The sequence below is a fragment of the Gastrolobium bilobum genome, unplaced genomic scaffold, assembly GCF_033153095.1.
Source record: "Gastrolobium bilobum isolate Gb01-03AN ecotype WA unplaced genomic scaffold, APGP_CSIRO_Gbil_v1 utg1863, whole genome shotgun sequence".
In the NCBI taxonomy this organism is placed as follows: domain Eukaryota; kingdom Viridiplantae; phylum Streptophyta; class Magnoliopsida; order Fabales; family Fabaceae; genus Gastrolobium; species Gastrolobium bilobum.
Window position 1 is genome coordinate 658,507 of NW_026898976.1, and position 17,173 is coordinate 675,679.

Genomic DNA, 17,173 nt, shown 5'->3' on the forward strand with positions numbered 1-17,173 from the left:
CAAGGCTTTAATAGTTTGACAGACAGACAGATACGGAGACGGACAAACTGAGGGCTTCTCGTGAGATAATATCAACCTCTTGCCGCAACAATCAATCATTGCGCAGTTTTAAGACAACCAATCCATACCCAAAATCAAATTAACAGAAGCCAGGGGCAAGATAATTAAATCAATAGTGTAACCCCTGCCTTCGTAGACAAACCCAACCTCTTTACAAATAAAGGAGGAATTATTAACCTCTCCTGTAGCAGTAGTAATACGCATAGGAGGAATCATCTGTGTTACTCTTAAACCCAACCCCTTAGTAACATATTCTGCCACGAACGAGTGCGTCGCTCCCGAATCAAACAAAACAGATAAATCAGTATTAGAAATGAAAATTATACCTTTAACTAGATTCAGTGCCTTTTCCGTCTACTGAGCATTAGTAGTATATACGCGTCCAACTGTAGGAGCAGATGGCAAGGCCTGTAGATTCGCAGCCTGCCCAATATTACTATAACACTCTCTGGTAAAATGCCCAACCTTACCGCACTTGTAACAAGAATTTGGGGCCGCAGTACAAGGACCCCGATGATACCTCTTGCATTTATCACAATGAGGAGTAGAATTTCTATCATTAAAACCGCTCCTCTGACCACCACCCCTCTTGAATTGACCAGGAGGCTTCCTTACCTGCAACCCCCTACCCCGGTTGTTATTTTCATGGTAGCCACCTCTATTATTATTACCAGAAGGACCAGATGTCCTCCTAACCTCTTGCTCTCTAGCAGAACTAGACTTCGGACACCTGCCATAAACAGTTTCAACCCTCTTGCACTAGGTCACTAAGTCAGCAAAGTTCCTCACAGCAGTATTAGACATCCTTTTTGCAATTTTCTCATTTAATCCCCTCTGGAATTTGGCAGATAAAAACTCAGGAGTCGGCAGCATACCCCCGTAGTTCGTAAACTTGACCAATTCATTAAATTTAGCCACATAAGCATCAACAGTCATGGTACCCTGTACCAATTTATCAAACTCACCCTGCTTGGCTTCCCGAACATTCCTGGGAAAGTACTCTTCATGAAATAATCTTTCAAATAAGGCCCAAGTTAGTTCTTCCCCCTGAATAGTAAACGGGCGAGATGCGTTGTACCACCACTCGTGGGCATCTCCCTCAAGCATATAAATAGAATAAAGCAGTCTCTGGGGATCCTGACACCTCATAACTTGAAATATTTTCTCCATCCCCATCAGCCAGGTATCCACAGAAGGCTCTGGAATATAAGTAGGATCAGTAGTGTGGTGACTAGCCTCGCTAGAATGACGACTAGCCCCACTCCCCTCCTGATGAGGTGTAACAGATGGTGTACGTGTAGGAGTCACCGTAGCCGTATGCGGAGGAGAACCATCCCTCCTCTGCCTAGCCCTATCAGCCCTCATCTCAGTCATGAAGGCATGCATCATATCCTGATTATTTTTCATCAGGTTTTCAGTCATTGTCCTATTCGCAGCAGTCTCCGCCTACAGAGCATTCGGAACTGCAGTAATCGGATCTGGTGCTAGAGGACCTGCACCTCGAGTTCCATGGCGACCTCGAGCCCTACTCATGATATCTGTACATGTAACACAAAGGAATGAGTTGATCAGACCCACACTGAGGAATCACATATACATTAATCATAAATAGTTCACAGATAGCTATGCAACACAAAATACAGTTATACATTATCAGAGTTCCCTAGCAAAACTGATCTGAACCATAAAATGTAACAGCCTTATTACAAAAAAATAAATAAAATGTAACAGCCCGTTGTAAACTAGTATTGTTAACATTAATTATGATATAGCGCAGTTACAATCACAATAATTCATTTATAAAATTGTGAGTAAACTTTTTTCGTTTTATTACGCGAGTATTTAAAACAATAATAAAGCGTAATAAATAAAAGTTGTGACCTTAATTGTAAACTCTTTGCGGAATAATTATTTATACTACTCTTATATCATATATTACTTCTCTCAATTCACTAAGGGGTTCCCATAAATCCACTTAGCTAAAATCTCACTTTCACGTTTTCTACCTATCCGAACATGGTTCGGTCTTTGAATTTCTGCCGACAAACCGCATTGTAAAAGCCTCTCATATTTTAGTATATTATTCTATAATTAATTACCTTTCTAGGAAGCTATTACACGAGTCATAAAGTTCTCGTTTGCTTCGGATATCGCCGTTTGAAGTTGGACAAGCAAATCTGCCAGCCAACCTCAAACCGGCTCCAAAAAGCCTTCACTCAATCAATTATTCTGGACAATCCACTCAACCAATTGCTTTTGAAATTTTATAAATTAAACTATACACCTCAAGCTTCAATTTGACGTATCATACACCTAATTTGACCAAGAAACAAAGCGGGAATAAATTTCCCAAACTCGCTCCAGATCAGCCACAAGTGCAGTGGCCAATTGAGCAGTCCGTTCTCTCTGTCTTCTACAGGCCGACGTCCAACCCAAAATTTTCTCAATCTTTGATACAAGATAGAGGACCTCTCAATCTTTAAAACGGCATATGGCACGTCCCTATTGGACTTCTATGGAGGGAGATATGCTCTCCCAAAACTCACCTAAATTCTACCAATTTCTAGAAAATTCGCCAGAGTTTCCTTTGTTTTTCCAATAAATCCCAAATTTGCAAATGTATTCTCTAACCTCAAATTGTACCTAATAAACATGGATGGAACACAAGGACCAACAATGCCTTGGTGGTCTTACAACCTTTCACAGTTTATATCCAATTTGCTCAAAATACATAACCAATGCTTACTTTTCCAAGTTAACTAATTTCAATCACAAAGGTCCAATTGCATGCATTCTTTAAATCATAAATCATCACTCACATCCTAGAATAGGCCTATTTCCCTTTCATCATATTACATACTTCATTGTTACATTAATTCTCCATATTACAATTTACAACTTCTCAAATAGATATATTACAATTCTCCTTCAAGTATACAAAATAAATGCTCCAAAATAAAACATGATAATCAAAGACTAAGACAAAATACAACATGAACAAAAAGAGAACAATAATCCTAATCATATGCATTGTTCATGACCTAAGTCTAGCCTAGGCCCAGTGGCCAACAAAATGCAAAATAGGTAAAAGTCCTCCTGCTCAACCTACACGCTTTTTGCCCGCCGCCCCGACACCATTGCTACCTCCTGAAATAAAGTCCCCAAAGAGGGGTGAGATATACGAATATATCTCAGTAACCCAGAGGTTCTGGAGAATACTCCGTCCAATGGCTCACTTTGATGAATATAAATAACATAACATAACATCTGAAAACGGGATAAAGCAAGCGATTTAGTGAAGTAGGGAAGCATAGGGATACAAAATACGACGAAGCTGGAATGGTCAATGCCAAAACCACGTAACGTCCAGCCTATTGGCCTCGGCATATAAGCCTACGGGTTTCAAACCAAGGCGTGTGCCTAGAACATCAACCAAGGTACCCTCCATCCATAACCACCCGAGACTTCCTAGTGTGCTCCTCTACGGATCACACACCATGACCCCAGGTCAACTGGAACTCCCTCACGGAGACCTATCCAGTGGAAGTCCGTAACGCCCGAAGACAAACAGTCTACTGGCTAGAGACACGGTACATCCTATGTACCACAACACATACAATATGCATGATCATGTTATCCTATATTATTTACATAAATTTTCTACCATTACCCTCAACGGGCATGATGGAACACACACGGAGATCAAACCCCAATACCAAGGGATTACCTTATTAATCTTCTTCATGTAGCTCCAATGCAATACTTCCCCGAGCTAGGTACAAACAGAAATGCCTACACATAGGACATTCCCAATTTAATTTCCATTCACCTGTTACATGCCAATTATTAAGCATAAATGCATGCTTCAAAATACTTACCACAATCCCTTTTGGTCCGGAACCAAGGGCAACCCACCGAGCTCATGGTTTAGGGTTCAAATCCGCGGGAGGTAACCTACAATGACCATATACGGATCATCAAAACACGGTAAACCCACCAAAGTCGCAAAACGTCAATTTTCCTCCCCCTACCAAGTGAGGTTCAGCCATTATAGTGTTAAAACACAAATTATTTTTCTTTATTTTCTTTTCATTTTTCTTTATCATCCTAGGGCTACCACAATGTCATTTTAGGTGCCACTTTTCATTTTACACAATCCTAACATCATTTTGCCATTTATCCCACTCTATGTTCAATTTCCAATTCCACACAATCCAAATATTTTTCCATTCATTTTCCATGCATACATTCACCTCTCAACACCTCAAAATACCATTCAACACTACACAATTTCAATTACACAATTTTTGCATCATCACTCCCTACATACCCCTAAATGGCCGAATTGTACATAGGCCTACACCAAGGATTATTCATTTCAATCCAACCACTCCACACATCATACAATCCTATTATTAACTCATACAACTATACAACAACTCAATTACATAATCACATCACCTTTCAAATTTCACAAGTTCATGGCATCACACTCAAAATCCACTAAGTTATCATCAATTTTTCCCAATAATTTTATTGCATTTATCACTCAAACATTATTCTAAGTCACTTTCATGTAATATACAATCTCATTTTGAGCTCTCTAACTCCATAAATCAAGCATGCAAGCCCTAGGTTTTCATGAAATTAAATTCATCAAATCAATCCATGAAAGGTGTTGAAACTTACCCACAATCAAGTCATAAGACTCCTTCAAATGATCCCCAAGCAATGGCTTGAGCAAACAACTCCAAAATCTCAAAAATCCTCTCAAATTTTGTGGCTGATTTTTCCCTATTCCTCCCAATCTAGTGAGTTTCAAGCCTAATGGATGGTATGGTTGAGTCTGCATCGTCGTTTACTTGAGGTTTGATGACAAACTTCGCTAACCAAGTTCTTCCCCCTCCCCGTTTCATGGTGAAACCCGCGGCCCTTGGAGAGAGAAAGAGAAAAGAGAGTGATGATGAATAGTCATACACATGTGGGCTTAAGTGGTTTAAGTAAGGTAGGCCCCATCGCTTCCTAACGCGATTTCAAAATAATTCAAAACTCCCTTCGATTCTAGTAAACGTCTATAATCTCATAACCTATTTAGAAACTCTAATTTTTAACATTAATCATTGTCCTTTAATTACCCTTGATCAGATGAATCCGGAGTTTTCTGGTCGTTAGGATAAATTGCAGTTTTAAGCTGTTACGCGCACCGTAGGCACGTTTCTCCAAACACACTAATTTCCGTAAAATTTCATCAGAAATTATATTTCTTAGTCCTATACACCATTTATAACTTATATCCAAACCTAGAGCTCAAAACTTAATCGGCACGTTTTACGGTGCAACTATACCGCGATATTTTTACCCGGTAAAAACATTATTAACAGAAATTTCTGAAACTTGCCTAACCACTCAATTTTTCGTTCTAAATCCATTTCCAAGGTTATTTTTATCATTTGAGACCTCCTACTCAATTCACCTTCCTAGGGTTACGTGTTTGGCTAATTACCGTTTTACCCTTCCTTTGTATTTTAACCTAATTTTTAGGATTTTCACAAATCCTCCCCTTTAATCCATGTTTAATATAGTAACATATAATTTAGAAATGTGAGGTGTTATAAAACCAAATGGCATAACCAACAATTCATACAACTCATATTTTATTTTGAATGCAGTTTTCCACTCATCACCTTCTTTCATTCTGATTTGATGATATCCACTCCTAAGATTAATAGTAAAAACACATGCACCATGCAACTCATCTAGCATATCTTTAATTCTAGAAATGGGATGTCTATGCTTTATAGTGATATTGTTGATGGCGCGACAATCAACGCACATCCTCCAAGAACCATCTTTCTTAGGCACAAGCAATATTGGAACAACACATGGACTTATGCTCTCATGCACATGCCCCTTTTGCATAAGCTCATTAACTTGCCTTTGGATTTCTTTTGTTTCTTCAAGGTTGGTTCTATATGCTGGCCTATTTGGAATTGTTGCCCCTGGTATGAAATCAATTTGGTGCTCTATACCCATTATTGGTGGTAAACCATTGGGTATTTCTTCTGGAAACACATCCTCAAAATCCTGCAATATAGAAACAATTGCACAGGGCAAAGAAGAATCAACTTCATTAGTGTTAAAGCAAGCCTCCTTATACAAGAGTACAATCATAGGCTGTTTTAGGACCAATGCTTTGTTAATCTCACCAACTTTCACAAAGAAGTTCTCCTTTTTTCTCTCTTTTTTTTTCTCACAACCCGAAACTTGTTTTTCACTCTCTTTTTCTCTCTGACTTTTTCTTTCTTTTTTTTGGTGACTCTCTTTTTTCAACCTTACTTGATCCTCATAAACTTGCATTGGACTTAAAGGAGCAAGAGTAATGGTTTTGTTATTCATAACCAATGAGTATCTATTAGTGTACCCGTCGTGCATCACAGATCGATCAAACTGCCATGGACGCCCTAAGAGAATATGTCCAGCTTTCATTGGCAGAACATCACATAACACCTCATCCTTATACTTTCCAATTGAAAATGGAACTACCACTTGCTTGTTCACCTTGATTTCTCCACAATCATTCAACCATTATAGTTTATATGGTATAGGATGCTTCAGAGTTGCTAAATTTAACTTCTCCACCAAACTAGTACTAGCAACATTTGTACAACTTCCTCCATCAATAATCACGGAACACACCTTGTCCGACATTGCATCTAGTATGAAAAATATTTTCTCGCTGCAACTGGATCTTCTTTAACTTGCACATTAAGAGCTCTTCTAGCCACTAAAAGCTCTCCTTCAACTGGTAATTCAATATCACTTGCATCTTCTTGAGACAATTTTTTTTAATCTGCAAAAAAACAAAAGTTAAAATACCCTCACAAACACAACCTACGTGTTTCTCTCCCAATTAATAGCTCTCACACTCGTGTTTCAAAATTAGGCTTTTACCCTCTTATAAGCTCACACACTCCGGCCTTTTTTCCCTCTTTTGAATTCCCTCTTTTAGTTCTTAGCTGAACTCAATTGAATTTTTCTTGAAGAAATGCAAACAGATCACAAGATGTAATACAAAGAGACAAGAATAACAAGAGAATATTTTTTTTTCGATGTCAAGAATTAAGGGTAAAAAAGGCTAGAATGACAATAAATTTAAGCAAATTAAGTAAGAAGGGAAGTACATACTGGAATAGAAAAGAACAAAACTGAAAAGAATTCAAAGAGACAAGTTTTACTTCAAGGAATTTGGGTCAGATTTTTTTTTCGTTTTTTTTTCTTCCTTTTTTTTTGCTTCTAAAGATACTATATATATATTTATTTATTTATTTATTTATTTTTATTTTTTTGCTTCTGCAGATACTAATATTTTTTTTCGTTTTTCGTTTTTTTAACAGTACCAATGGGAGTAGTTGACACAAACCTGATTTAGAAGACTAGCTTTGATACCAAATGATATGAACCTCACCAAGAATAGTGAGGCCCAAGACCAATTTAGTTAGGATCGTTTCTACAATCAGGAATTTAAAACAAGAAAAAAAAAAACCTTGACCCGTTATCTATGAAAGATAAGAACCAAAGGTATAAGAAGGATAAAGACGCCACACTCAAGAAAGAAGAAGGTGAGTGATAAGTCTGGTTTGAACTCCACAAGAACAAGCTTCTTGATAAGTTCAGAGTTCTACATAAGAAGCAAAGAGAAAAAACCTCTCAATTATATTATAACTTCAAAATTTAATTACAAGAGTTAATTCCTCCCTTATTTATACTTGGAACATCCCTCCAAGAATAGAAAAAGACTAGCAAATAAAAAGACGCTAATTTAAAGTTGACAACTTGGAAAAAGGAAAAGACTCTAATCAACCCACTAAACATTAATGACATTGGAAATGTGAATCAACCCCACTAAGCATTAATAACATTGAAAATGCGATCAGCCCCACTAAGCATTAATTGACATCGAAAATTGGTACTCATTCAACTCAGCCTCCCTTGCATTGATGACATTAACTAAATTCTGATCATGAATAAATTTGAACTTGATGTTTTCATGATTAGCTCACATTTGCTGGATCATCCCACTAAGAGCTTCTTTAAACTTCTTGGCGCTTGATCTTGTTATTGGCCTATTTGGAAATTGCAATGGATCACTAGGTGTTGTCTCTTTATTCATATCACTTAGGGTCCTAAATCATTAAGAAGGATTCACGAGTACTTCCATTGAATAACAATTCCAAAAAATAGGTTCCATTGTCCGGTTTAAAGCTAAACCACGTTTACCATTTTTAAAATTGGTGTTGCATCTCTTTACCAAAAATTCTAATATTTTAATGTGTTAAACTAGACATCTCAATCTTTCCAATGACATATTATATGTCTCAATTGAAGTTGTATAACTCCGGTTATGTCTTTCGCAAAGTGATTGCTGCAAATTGAATTTCTAGCAGGAAAGTCATAACTTCAAACTTAAATTTCAATCAATCCACTTATCCAATGGTTACGAGCTTGTACAGTGTTATAGCCCTATGTGTTAGCTTCACATAAGTTCAAACCTCACTTAATTTGGAGCTTTATAGCTCGAGATATCGCGATTTTACTAAAATAGGTTAACTGTTGTCGCAATAACCCAATATGTTACTGTTCATAACCAGATATTCAGTACGTATCCGGATATTCTACTGTTCGTATCCGGATATTTGTTGCAGAACATCAGTTTTTCGTCTAAATATCATTTTTCATGATTTAATCCAAAATGATCCATTTTTAATATTTACAAAGGTCCAAGCTACCATTTTTAAGCATGTTTAGGCTATTTGTCATCTAGTGTATCATGTTCTGATACTTTAATACTCAAAGGTCACTCTTTTCACATCAAACACAAGAGGGTTGTTTGGTTTATACCTTTGGGCTTTCAAAACAGAGGAAAAGGAAGACTTTCAAAGCTCAAACTCCACTCTTACAATCTGCCAAGTGAGGTGCACAAATTTAGCTTGATAGAACTTGGTTCTTTCACTATAAAGAAGGCTTCTTTGTGGTCCAAAGTGAATGTAGCTGGCTTCAATCAACAATTGAAAAGGAGACAACCCCCAACCCTCCCACCCCATATAACACCTCGCATTCCTAAGTTTAAATATTAAAATATTAAATGAGAATTAAAGAGAAGGATTAGTGAAAAATCCTGAATATAAGGCCAAAAACAAAGAAAGAGCAAAACAGTAAATTAGCCACGCACACAACCCAAGGAAGGAAATTTAGTAGAAGGTCTCAGATGATAAAAAGAACACTGGAAATGGATTCAGAACGAAAAATTGAGTGGATAGGCAAGTTTCAAAAAAATCAGTGAATAGTGTTTTTACCGGTAAAAATACCGCAGTACGATTGCACCGTAAAATGTGCCGATTTATTTTTGAGCTCTAGGTTTTAAATATGATTTATAAATGGTTTATAGAACTAGGAAATACGATTTCTGATAAAATTTGATGGAAGTAAGTTAGTTTGGGGAAGCGTGCCAACACCGCGCAATAGCTTAAAACAACATTTTCTCCGAACGACCAGAAAACTCCAGATTCATCTGATCAAGTATAATTAAAGGACAATGGTTAATGTTAAAAATTAGAGTTTCTAAATAGGTTTTAAATTTATGGACGTTTAGTGGAATCAGAGGGAAATTCAAACGGGTTTGAAACGCGTGAGGTGGCGGTGGGCCCCACCCCACTTAAGTCCACTTAAGCCACCTAAGATTCACTATTCATCATCCACTTCCCTTCCCTTTTTCCAGCACAAACCCGTGGCCATGGAGGAGAATAGGAGCAAGCTTCAAGCTTTGATTTCTCACACAATACCTCACCATAATCCACAAAGTTTGTCACTAAATTTCATGTAAACCACCATCCCAATCCAACCATACTAGTATTAGGCCTTGAAAACCAATAGATTGGGAGAAAAGTGCTACCCTTTGCTACGAAAATTTGAGGAGAATTGATGTTCATGGAGTCATTTGGCCTTCCATTGCTTGGATACGTCTTGGAGGAGTCTTAGGCCTTGATTGTGAGTATGTTTCTACATCATTTCTATGGTTAATTTGGTAGATCATATTTATGAACCCTAGACTTTTTTTGTTGATTTATGATGTTAGGGAGCTCAAATGGAAAATGTGTATTAGATGATAATGTCTTAGAATGATGTGTTAGAGCTAGAAATGCCATGAAAATTATTGATGAAAATTGTGAAATTTTAACATAGAAATTTTTAGGGTGTCATGACTTTGAAGTTTTGAAAATGTGTTAGGATTGGATTGATGAGTTGTTGTATGATTGTATGTTGATATAATGGGATTGTATGAGGTGTAGAGTGGTTAAAATTGAGTGAAAATCCCTTGGAATTGCATAGGTGACAATTCGGCCATTTAGGGAATTTTAGGGATTTGATGTTGTTGGTATTGCTTGGATGATGAATCATGTGTTAAATGGTATTTAGATGGGTTGTGTGGTGGTTGGAAGGTTGTAAAACCAATAGAAAAATACTTGGTAGTGTTGAGTGTGTATTTGGACATAGAACAAAATATTAAGCAAAATGACGTTTAAAAGACGTAAAACGAAAAACGACACTTGATATGGCCTTTCGGCAACCTTAGGATGCCTAATAAAATGAGAAAGAAAATTTTGGAAAAATAAAATGCAAATTTTCACTTGGATGGCTGAACCTACAAGGGTGTAGGGGAGGTTTTGACGTTTTTCGTATTCTGATGGAATTGCCGTGTACTGACGAGTCGTACATTGTTGTTGTCGGTTGACGTACATCGAATTGAACCCCGAACCTTGAGTCGGTGGATTTCCCTTGGTCCTGGACCAAGTGGGATTGAGGTAAGTGATTGAATCATGCTTGTATAATTAGTAACTGGTATGTGTTCGTATGAGTTTTGAATAATTGGGAATGTCCTCAATGTAGGCATTCTGTTGAGTAACGAGCTCGGAGAGTATATTGCTGTGGAGCTAAGTGAAGAGGCTTATTAAGGTAACCTCTTGGTACTGGGGCTTGATCCCCTTGTGTGATCCACCATGCCCGTTGAGGGTGATGGTAGGAAGTGTATGTAAGTAATGTAGAATAACATGTTCATGCATTTATTATGTATGTTAGTGGTACACTGGATGTACCGAGTCTCTGGCCAGTAGACAGTTTTTCCTTCGGGCGTTTCGGACTTCCACTGGATAGGTCTCCGTGAGGGAGTTCCAGTTGACCTAGGGTCGTGATGTGTGATCGGATAGGAGCACACTAGGAAGTCTCGGGTGTATGTGGATGGGAGGGGTACCTTGGTTGGATGTTCTTGGAACACACCTTGGATGAGACCCGTAGGCTTATATGCCGAGCCATTAGGCAGGATGTTGCGTGGTATTGGTAGCTACCATTCCAGCTTCGTCGTATTTTGTATCCCTATATCCCCTAGTTTCTCTAAATCTCTTGCTATATCCCGTTTTTAAAGATGTTATTGTATATTATTTATATGCATCGAAGTGAGCCATTGGGCGGAGTTTTCTCCAGAACCACTGGGTTACTGAGATATATTCATATATCTCACCCCGTCTTGGGGGCTTTATTTCAGGAGGTAGGAGCGGCGGGCAAGAAGCTCGTAGGATGAGTGTTGGAGGACATTTTTATATTTTGCATTTTGATGGCCATTGGGCCTAGGCTAGACTTTGGGCATGAACATTCCATATGTATGTAGGAGGAGATTCATAGTCATATTTGTTCATGTCATTTTGCCTAAGTCTAGTTGTATATGTCATTTAAAGTTCACATTTCAAGTTGTAATTTGAGTTATGAAATTGTAAGTTGTAATATGTAATTGAGATATTGTAATTGTACCATGGATACTTGATGTAATAAGATGGAAGAGCTTTAGGCCTATTTTAGGATTATGATTATGTGAATGCTTAGAAAATGCATGTAAATGGACTTTGATGATTGAAACATATTAAGTATTAATCAAGTGAGCAGTATGATATGAATTGTGTAATAACTATAAACTGAGTTGGGTTGTAAGTTCCCCAAGGCATTTTGGTCCTTGTGTGTGCCACCCATTGGTTATTAGGTACATTTGAGGTATTAGAAAGCATTTACAAATTTGGGGATTTTTGTAAAAACAAAGGAAACTCTGGCGAAATTTCTAGAAATTGGCATATTTTAGGTGAACTTCGGGAGAGCATGTCTCCCTCCACAGAGGTCTGATAGGGACGTGCAATATGCCATTTTGAAGCTTAAGATGCCCTCTATATTATGGTAAAATGTGATAGAATTCTGGGTTGAATGTCGGCCTGGAGAAGGCACAGAGTGAAGACTGCCCATTTGCTCACTGCACTTGTGGCAGTTCTGGACCGATTTTAGGAAATTTATTCCCGCTTTGTTTCTTAGTCAAATTAAGTGTATGATATGTCAAATTGAAGATTGAGATTTCTAGTTTGTTTTATAAAAATTTGAGAGGAATTGGTTGATTGTATTGTCTTCAGTAATTCATGGAGTGAGGGATGTTTGGAGTTGTTTTGGGGTTGATTGACAGCTTTGCTTGTCCAACTTCAAACGGCGATATCCAGAGCAAACGAGATCGAAATAACTCGTGTGATAGCTTCCTAGAAATTTAATTGAGTGTAGAATAACATATCAAAATATGGGAGGCTTGTAGTATGCGGTTTGTCCGTAGAAAAATAAAAACCAAATGCTTCAGTTTGGCTTAATTTCTTTGCTTAATTTCTTCTCTTGCTTCTTAGCTCCCCCCTTTTTTCTCAGGTCTTTTGGCTGGAAGTCAACTACCCTTATCTTTGCATAGGGCTGACCTTCAACAGTGTGCTCTTTGAGCGGCTCTTGCTCCTAACTTTTGATGACTTGGGCCCTTTGGGCGCAATTTGGGAACAGAGGAGCTGACCTTTTTTTTTTTTTAAAACCAAACAGGGGTGGAGCAAGTTCTTTAAATAAATTGAAGTCCCTTCCTTTTAGCAACTTCATGAGTCCACTGAATGATAGAGTATCAGATTCTTGAGTGGTGCTTTTGTGCTTGGTGTTGCTCCAAATCAGATAGGTACTCTATGTTGCTTGTCAAAAACTGTGAATTCCTCAAAGCATCTCAAGGAGCAAAAACCTAAACAGCAAGAGCAATTGGGTAAATCAGGATACTCAGGACAGCAAACTTGACAGAAAAAAAAAACATTTTTGGAAAACAAGTAAATCAGGGTGGCGAATCCCTGGTACACCGCAGAGGTTGTTATCTAGGAGCAGTTTGTTCAAACATATTCCACTTCAAACATTCAGGTATTCGTTCAAAAAGATTTAATCGAGTTAAAAGAATAGAGAACGAATGAACCTGAGGTCACCATAGTGACCCTTATTGCTCCCCAGCTCCTTGGTCTGCTCCTCTGTGGGGAGCATTTGTCACTGCTTCTGGAGGCAAGATGTTTGGAAATGGTGGATATTGTGTCTATCCTTTGAATTTTTTGCCCCAGTTACTGGTGAAGACTTGATCACGAGCCTTGAAGTACATCCAGAGTTGAATTTCTTCTTCTTTTTTCTTCATTAACTCATCTTTTAGGAGATTAATTTCTTCCTTCCAGCCAGTTTTGTCTTCTTCATGGGCCTGTTCTCTTTCTTCCATCTTCTTTTTCAGTGAGTCCACTGCTTTTACCAAATCCTTTACCGTCTTTTGTAAGCTTGAAGACCCCTCCCCTTCCTCGAGCTTTCTTTTCTGCGGCAGCGGTTCAGCATTTTTTATCTGGGCCAGTTCTCTCTGCAGGCCTCTCTTTTCTGCTTCAGTGTGCAAGTGGGCTTCTTTCAAAGCTTGTAGCTCCTTTCCAAGTGTATCTTCTATGGCCTGCACCTGAACTGCTAGAAGGTCTGCACCAAGCCTGAACAGAGTTTGACAAATAGTCGTGTCATTTGTTTCAGCCAAGAACTGTCTTCTTACCTTGCTCGCAGTAGCTCTCTTAAAGGGGAGTTTCTCCCTTCTTTGAGTCTTCTAGGGTTCTTCACTTTTCACACTGCCCGAAACCTCCATTCTTTCTTCCTCTTCCTCTTCTCCCTTCTCTTCTTTTTCTTCCTCTTTCTCACTCTCCATTCCTTCGTTTTCCCTGATTCTTCTCAGTGTGGACTGGTCAATGTCCGATCCTTCTGGGATAGTCTCTTCCTCAATCGGACTAGTGGGCTTCAGACCAGCCCTTTTACACATTTCAGTAACGAGACAGGGGAAAAAAATGGAGAGTTCCTTGGTGCATTCGCCACCAATTGTCTGTACACTATTCTTCCAACATCGAACTTTTTCCTGGTCAAGATGCAGAAAACCAGCACTGCTCTTTCCCAGTTTACTCTGGAGTCATTGCTCACAGGAATCAGACGGGAGTTTATAAAATGCATCCATACCTTTGCTTCGAACTTGAGGTACCTCCTAAGGACAAACTCCTTGGTTCCCCAAGTTGCTCCTTCTGAGCCTATTCCCTGAAGCACCTCCCCAGTTATGGCTTCATCTCCTCGGCCAGCACAGTATTTTTCAAACTCGTCCTGATCAGTGGGGACTGAAGCTGTGTTGTATGCTCCATTAATCTCCTCAGGGGAGAAGTCCACCTCTACTCCACTAATAATGAGCTTGGGAAGCTCTTCCTTCCTCACCTCTTTTAAAAATGCAGTTACAAACTCAGTGCGAGCTCTTGTAGGAGGTTCGACGAACAGTTCCTTGTCCAGTGTTGTTATGTCCTCTTCCAGCCATCGTTCGATCTCTCTATGCTTGGAGCTGTTGAGAATGATGCCCTTTTCTGGCATGATTTTACGGTTATTTGCCGTTTGGACAGCTTTGAGCTTTTTCCCTCCTCGAGTTCTCTTGCGAGAAGAGGCAGCAACAGGTATAATGGTTTTCTGGCGCGTCATGGTGTAAAGCTCTGAGTCAGGGAGATGGAGTGAGGAGTAAAGGTTTGGTCTTTGTAGTTTGAAGGGGAATAGAGTGTGAGAAGGGGATGATGGTCCCTGTGTTAACTTATAAGGAAATGAAGGAAGGGATGAGAGGGTGTGGATAAGAAGTGGTGATCGTGGGCTATGATGAGTAGTGGATAGGTGGGGTGTCTGATGTGCTTTAAGGCGTGTGGGAAAAGTAACTATCCTCTCTGCTCTGACGGTTACTCCCTTTTTGAAAATTGCCGTTTCTGTTGATTGGAGGGTTGCGACAGATGCCTACTTCTGTTGATTGGAGGGGTGTGACAGCTGCGACGTGGGTAGTACATCATGGAGCTGTTTCTTTTTTTTTTTTTATGTGTAGCCCATTGCAGACCCTTGGATCAAAGGGGCCAGTAGGAGCAGCCCAACTAAAATTAATTCTAAGTAATGGTTGCTCCTTGTCTTCTATCTTTGGGATCAGGTTGCTCAAGAGCAACCCCAAAAGTAGCCTCCTGCCATGGTTAGCACAATAAACTTTTTTTTTCTTAAACATGAATAACATAAACATAAAAATAAATCTGGGTTGTCTCCCAGTAGCGCTTCGTTTATAGTCCTAGCTCGACTTGTTGCCCCCTTGTTCAAACTTCAACTGGGTCAGTGAGATGAGAAGTCAGCTCCTCATACTCATTGGTCCCCCTGTTGTATTTTTTTAGTCTGTGTCCATTTACTCTGTACGTTGCTCCAGATGTCTCATGAGCAATGGTAAATGCTCCATTGGGGAGTGCTTCAGTGATCTCATAAGGACCTTCCCATCTTGATTTCAGCTTTTCAGGAAACAATTTCAATCTGGATCGATATACCAACACCTTGTCCCCAACTCCTAGTTCCTTCTTGATTAGCTTTTTATCGTGCCACCTTTTCATCTGCTCCTTGTAGAGGTTGGCGTTTTCATATGCCTCGCTCCGGAATTCTTCCAATTCAACCAATTGAAGCAACCTCTCTTCCCCAGCCATTCTGGCGTCCATGTTCAACAAAGTGATCGCCCAGAATGCTTTGTGTTGGAGTTCCAAAGGCAAATGGCAAGCCTTTCCGAATACCAATTTGTAAGGGGAGCAGCCAATAGGTGTTCAGTAAGCTGTTAGATACGCCCATAGGGAGTCATCCAGTTTGTTGGACCAATCCTTTCTACCTGGGTTCACCACCTTTTCCAGGATCCTTTTTATTTCCCTGTTGGACACCTCCACCTGCCCGCTAGTCTGTGGGTGGTAGGGGGTGGCAATTTTGTGCTGCACTCCATATTTCTTCAGAAGCAGTTGGAATTGTCTGTTTACGAAATGTGTACCCTCATCGCTGATGATTGCTCTAGGGGTTCCAAATCGAGTGAAAATATTTTTCTTGATAAACTTCAGCACTATCCTGGCATCATGGGTGGGGGTAGCAATAGCTTCTACCCATTTCGACACATAGTCGACTGCAACAAGTATATACTTGTTCCCAAAAGAAGGTGGAAAAGGTCCCATGAAATCAATGCCCCACACATCAAACAATTCAATCTCCATTATTGGAACAAGGGGCATTTCATGCTTTCTTGTAATATCTCATGTTCTCTGGCACCTGTCGCATTTTTTAACAAAGACATTAGCATCTCTAAACAGGGAAGGCCAGTACATACCTAATTGTAGCACTTTAGCTGCTGTTCTTGCTCCAGCAAAGTGTCCTCCATAAGGGGAATTGTGGCATTGCTCCAGTATTTTCTGTTGCTCTTCTTCAGGGATACATCTTCGAAGTAATTGGTCGGGACACTTTTTGTAGAGCAAAGGTCGTCCCAAAAATACTTCTTGGCTTCATGATGGAATCTCTTTCTCCCTTGGTAGCTTAAGTGGTATGGCTCTATTCCAGCAGCTAGGTAGTTTGCAATATCTGCAAACCAAGGATCATGTTTTTCAGAGATCATTAACAACTGCTCATTAGGGAACGTCTCTTTGATCTGATCTCCTTCTTGTGAGGCCATCCTCTCTAATCGAGATAAGTGGTCAGCCACCTTGTTATCACCTCCTCTCCAGTCCTTGATTTCAAGGTCAAATTCTTGGAGCAACAGTATCCATCTAATCAATCTTGGCTTGGCATCCTTTTTGGCAAAGAGTTGCTTGATTGCTGAATGATCAGTGAATACTGTAACTTTGGAGCATATCAAATATGACTGAAACTTGTT

At 39.3% G+C, this 17,173-nt stretch overlaps 1 protein-coding gene across 1 annotated transcript; it reads right to left on the bottom strand.

Annotated features, from left to right (window-relative positions):
• Positions 1 to 15,401: 15,401 nt before the first annotated feature.
• On the bottom strand, positions 15,402 to 15,974 carry LOC133286022 (uncharacterized). Its single transcript, XM_061483355.1, has 2 exons — positions 15,606 to 15,974; positions 15,402 to 15,473 (listed from the first exon to the last, which is right to left on the bottom strand). The coding sequence occupies exons 1-2, from the start codon at positions 15,972 to 15,974 to the stop codon at positions 15,402 to 15,404; spliced, it is 441 nt and encodes a 146-aa protein (XP_061339339.1).
• Positions 15,975 to 17,173: the final 1,199 nt, after the last annotated feature.

Excerpts from the sequence above, each read along its gene's own strand:
- LOC133286022 (XM_061483355.1), bottom strand. The coding sequence starts at position 15,974 with ATGGCTGGGGAAGAGAGGTTGCTTCAATTGGTTGAATTGGAAGAATTC. Across the intron at positions 15,474-15,605 it reads ATCTCACTGACCCAGTTGAA|GAGGCTACTTTTGGGGTTGC; the intron begins GTTTGAACAAGG and ends TAACCATGGCAG.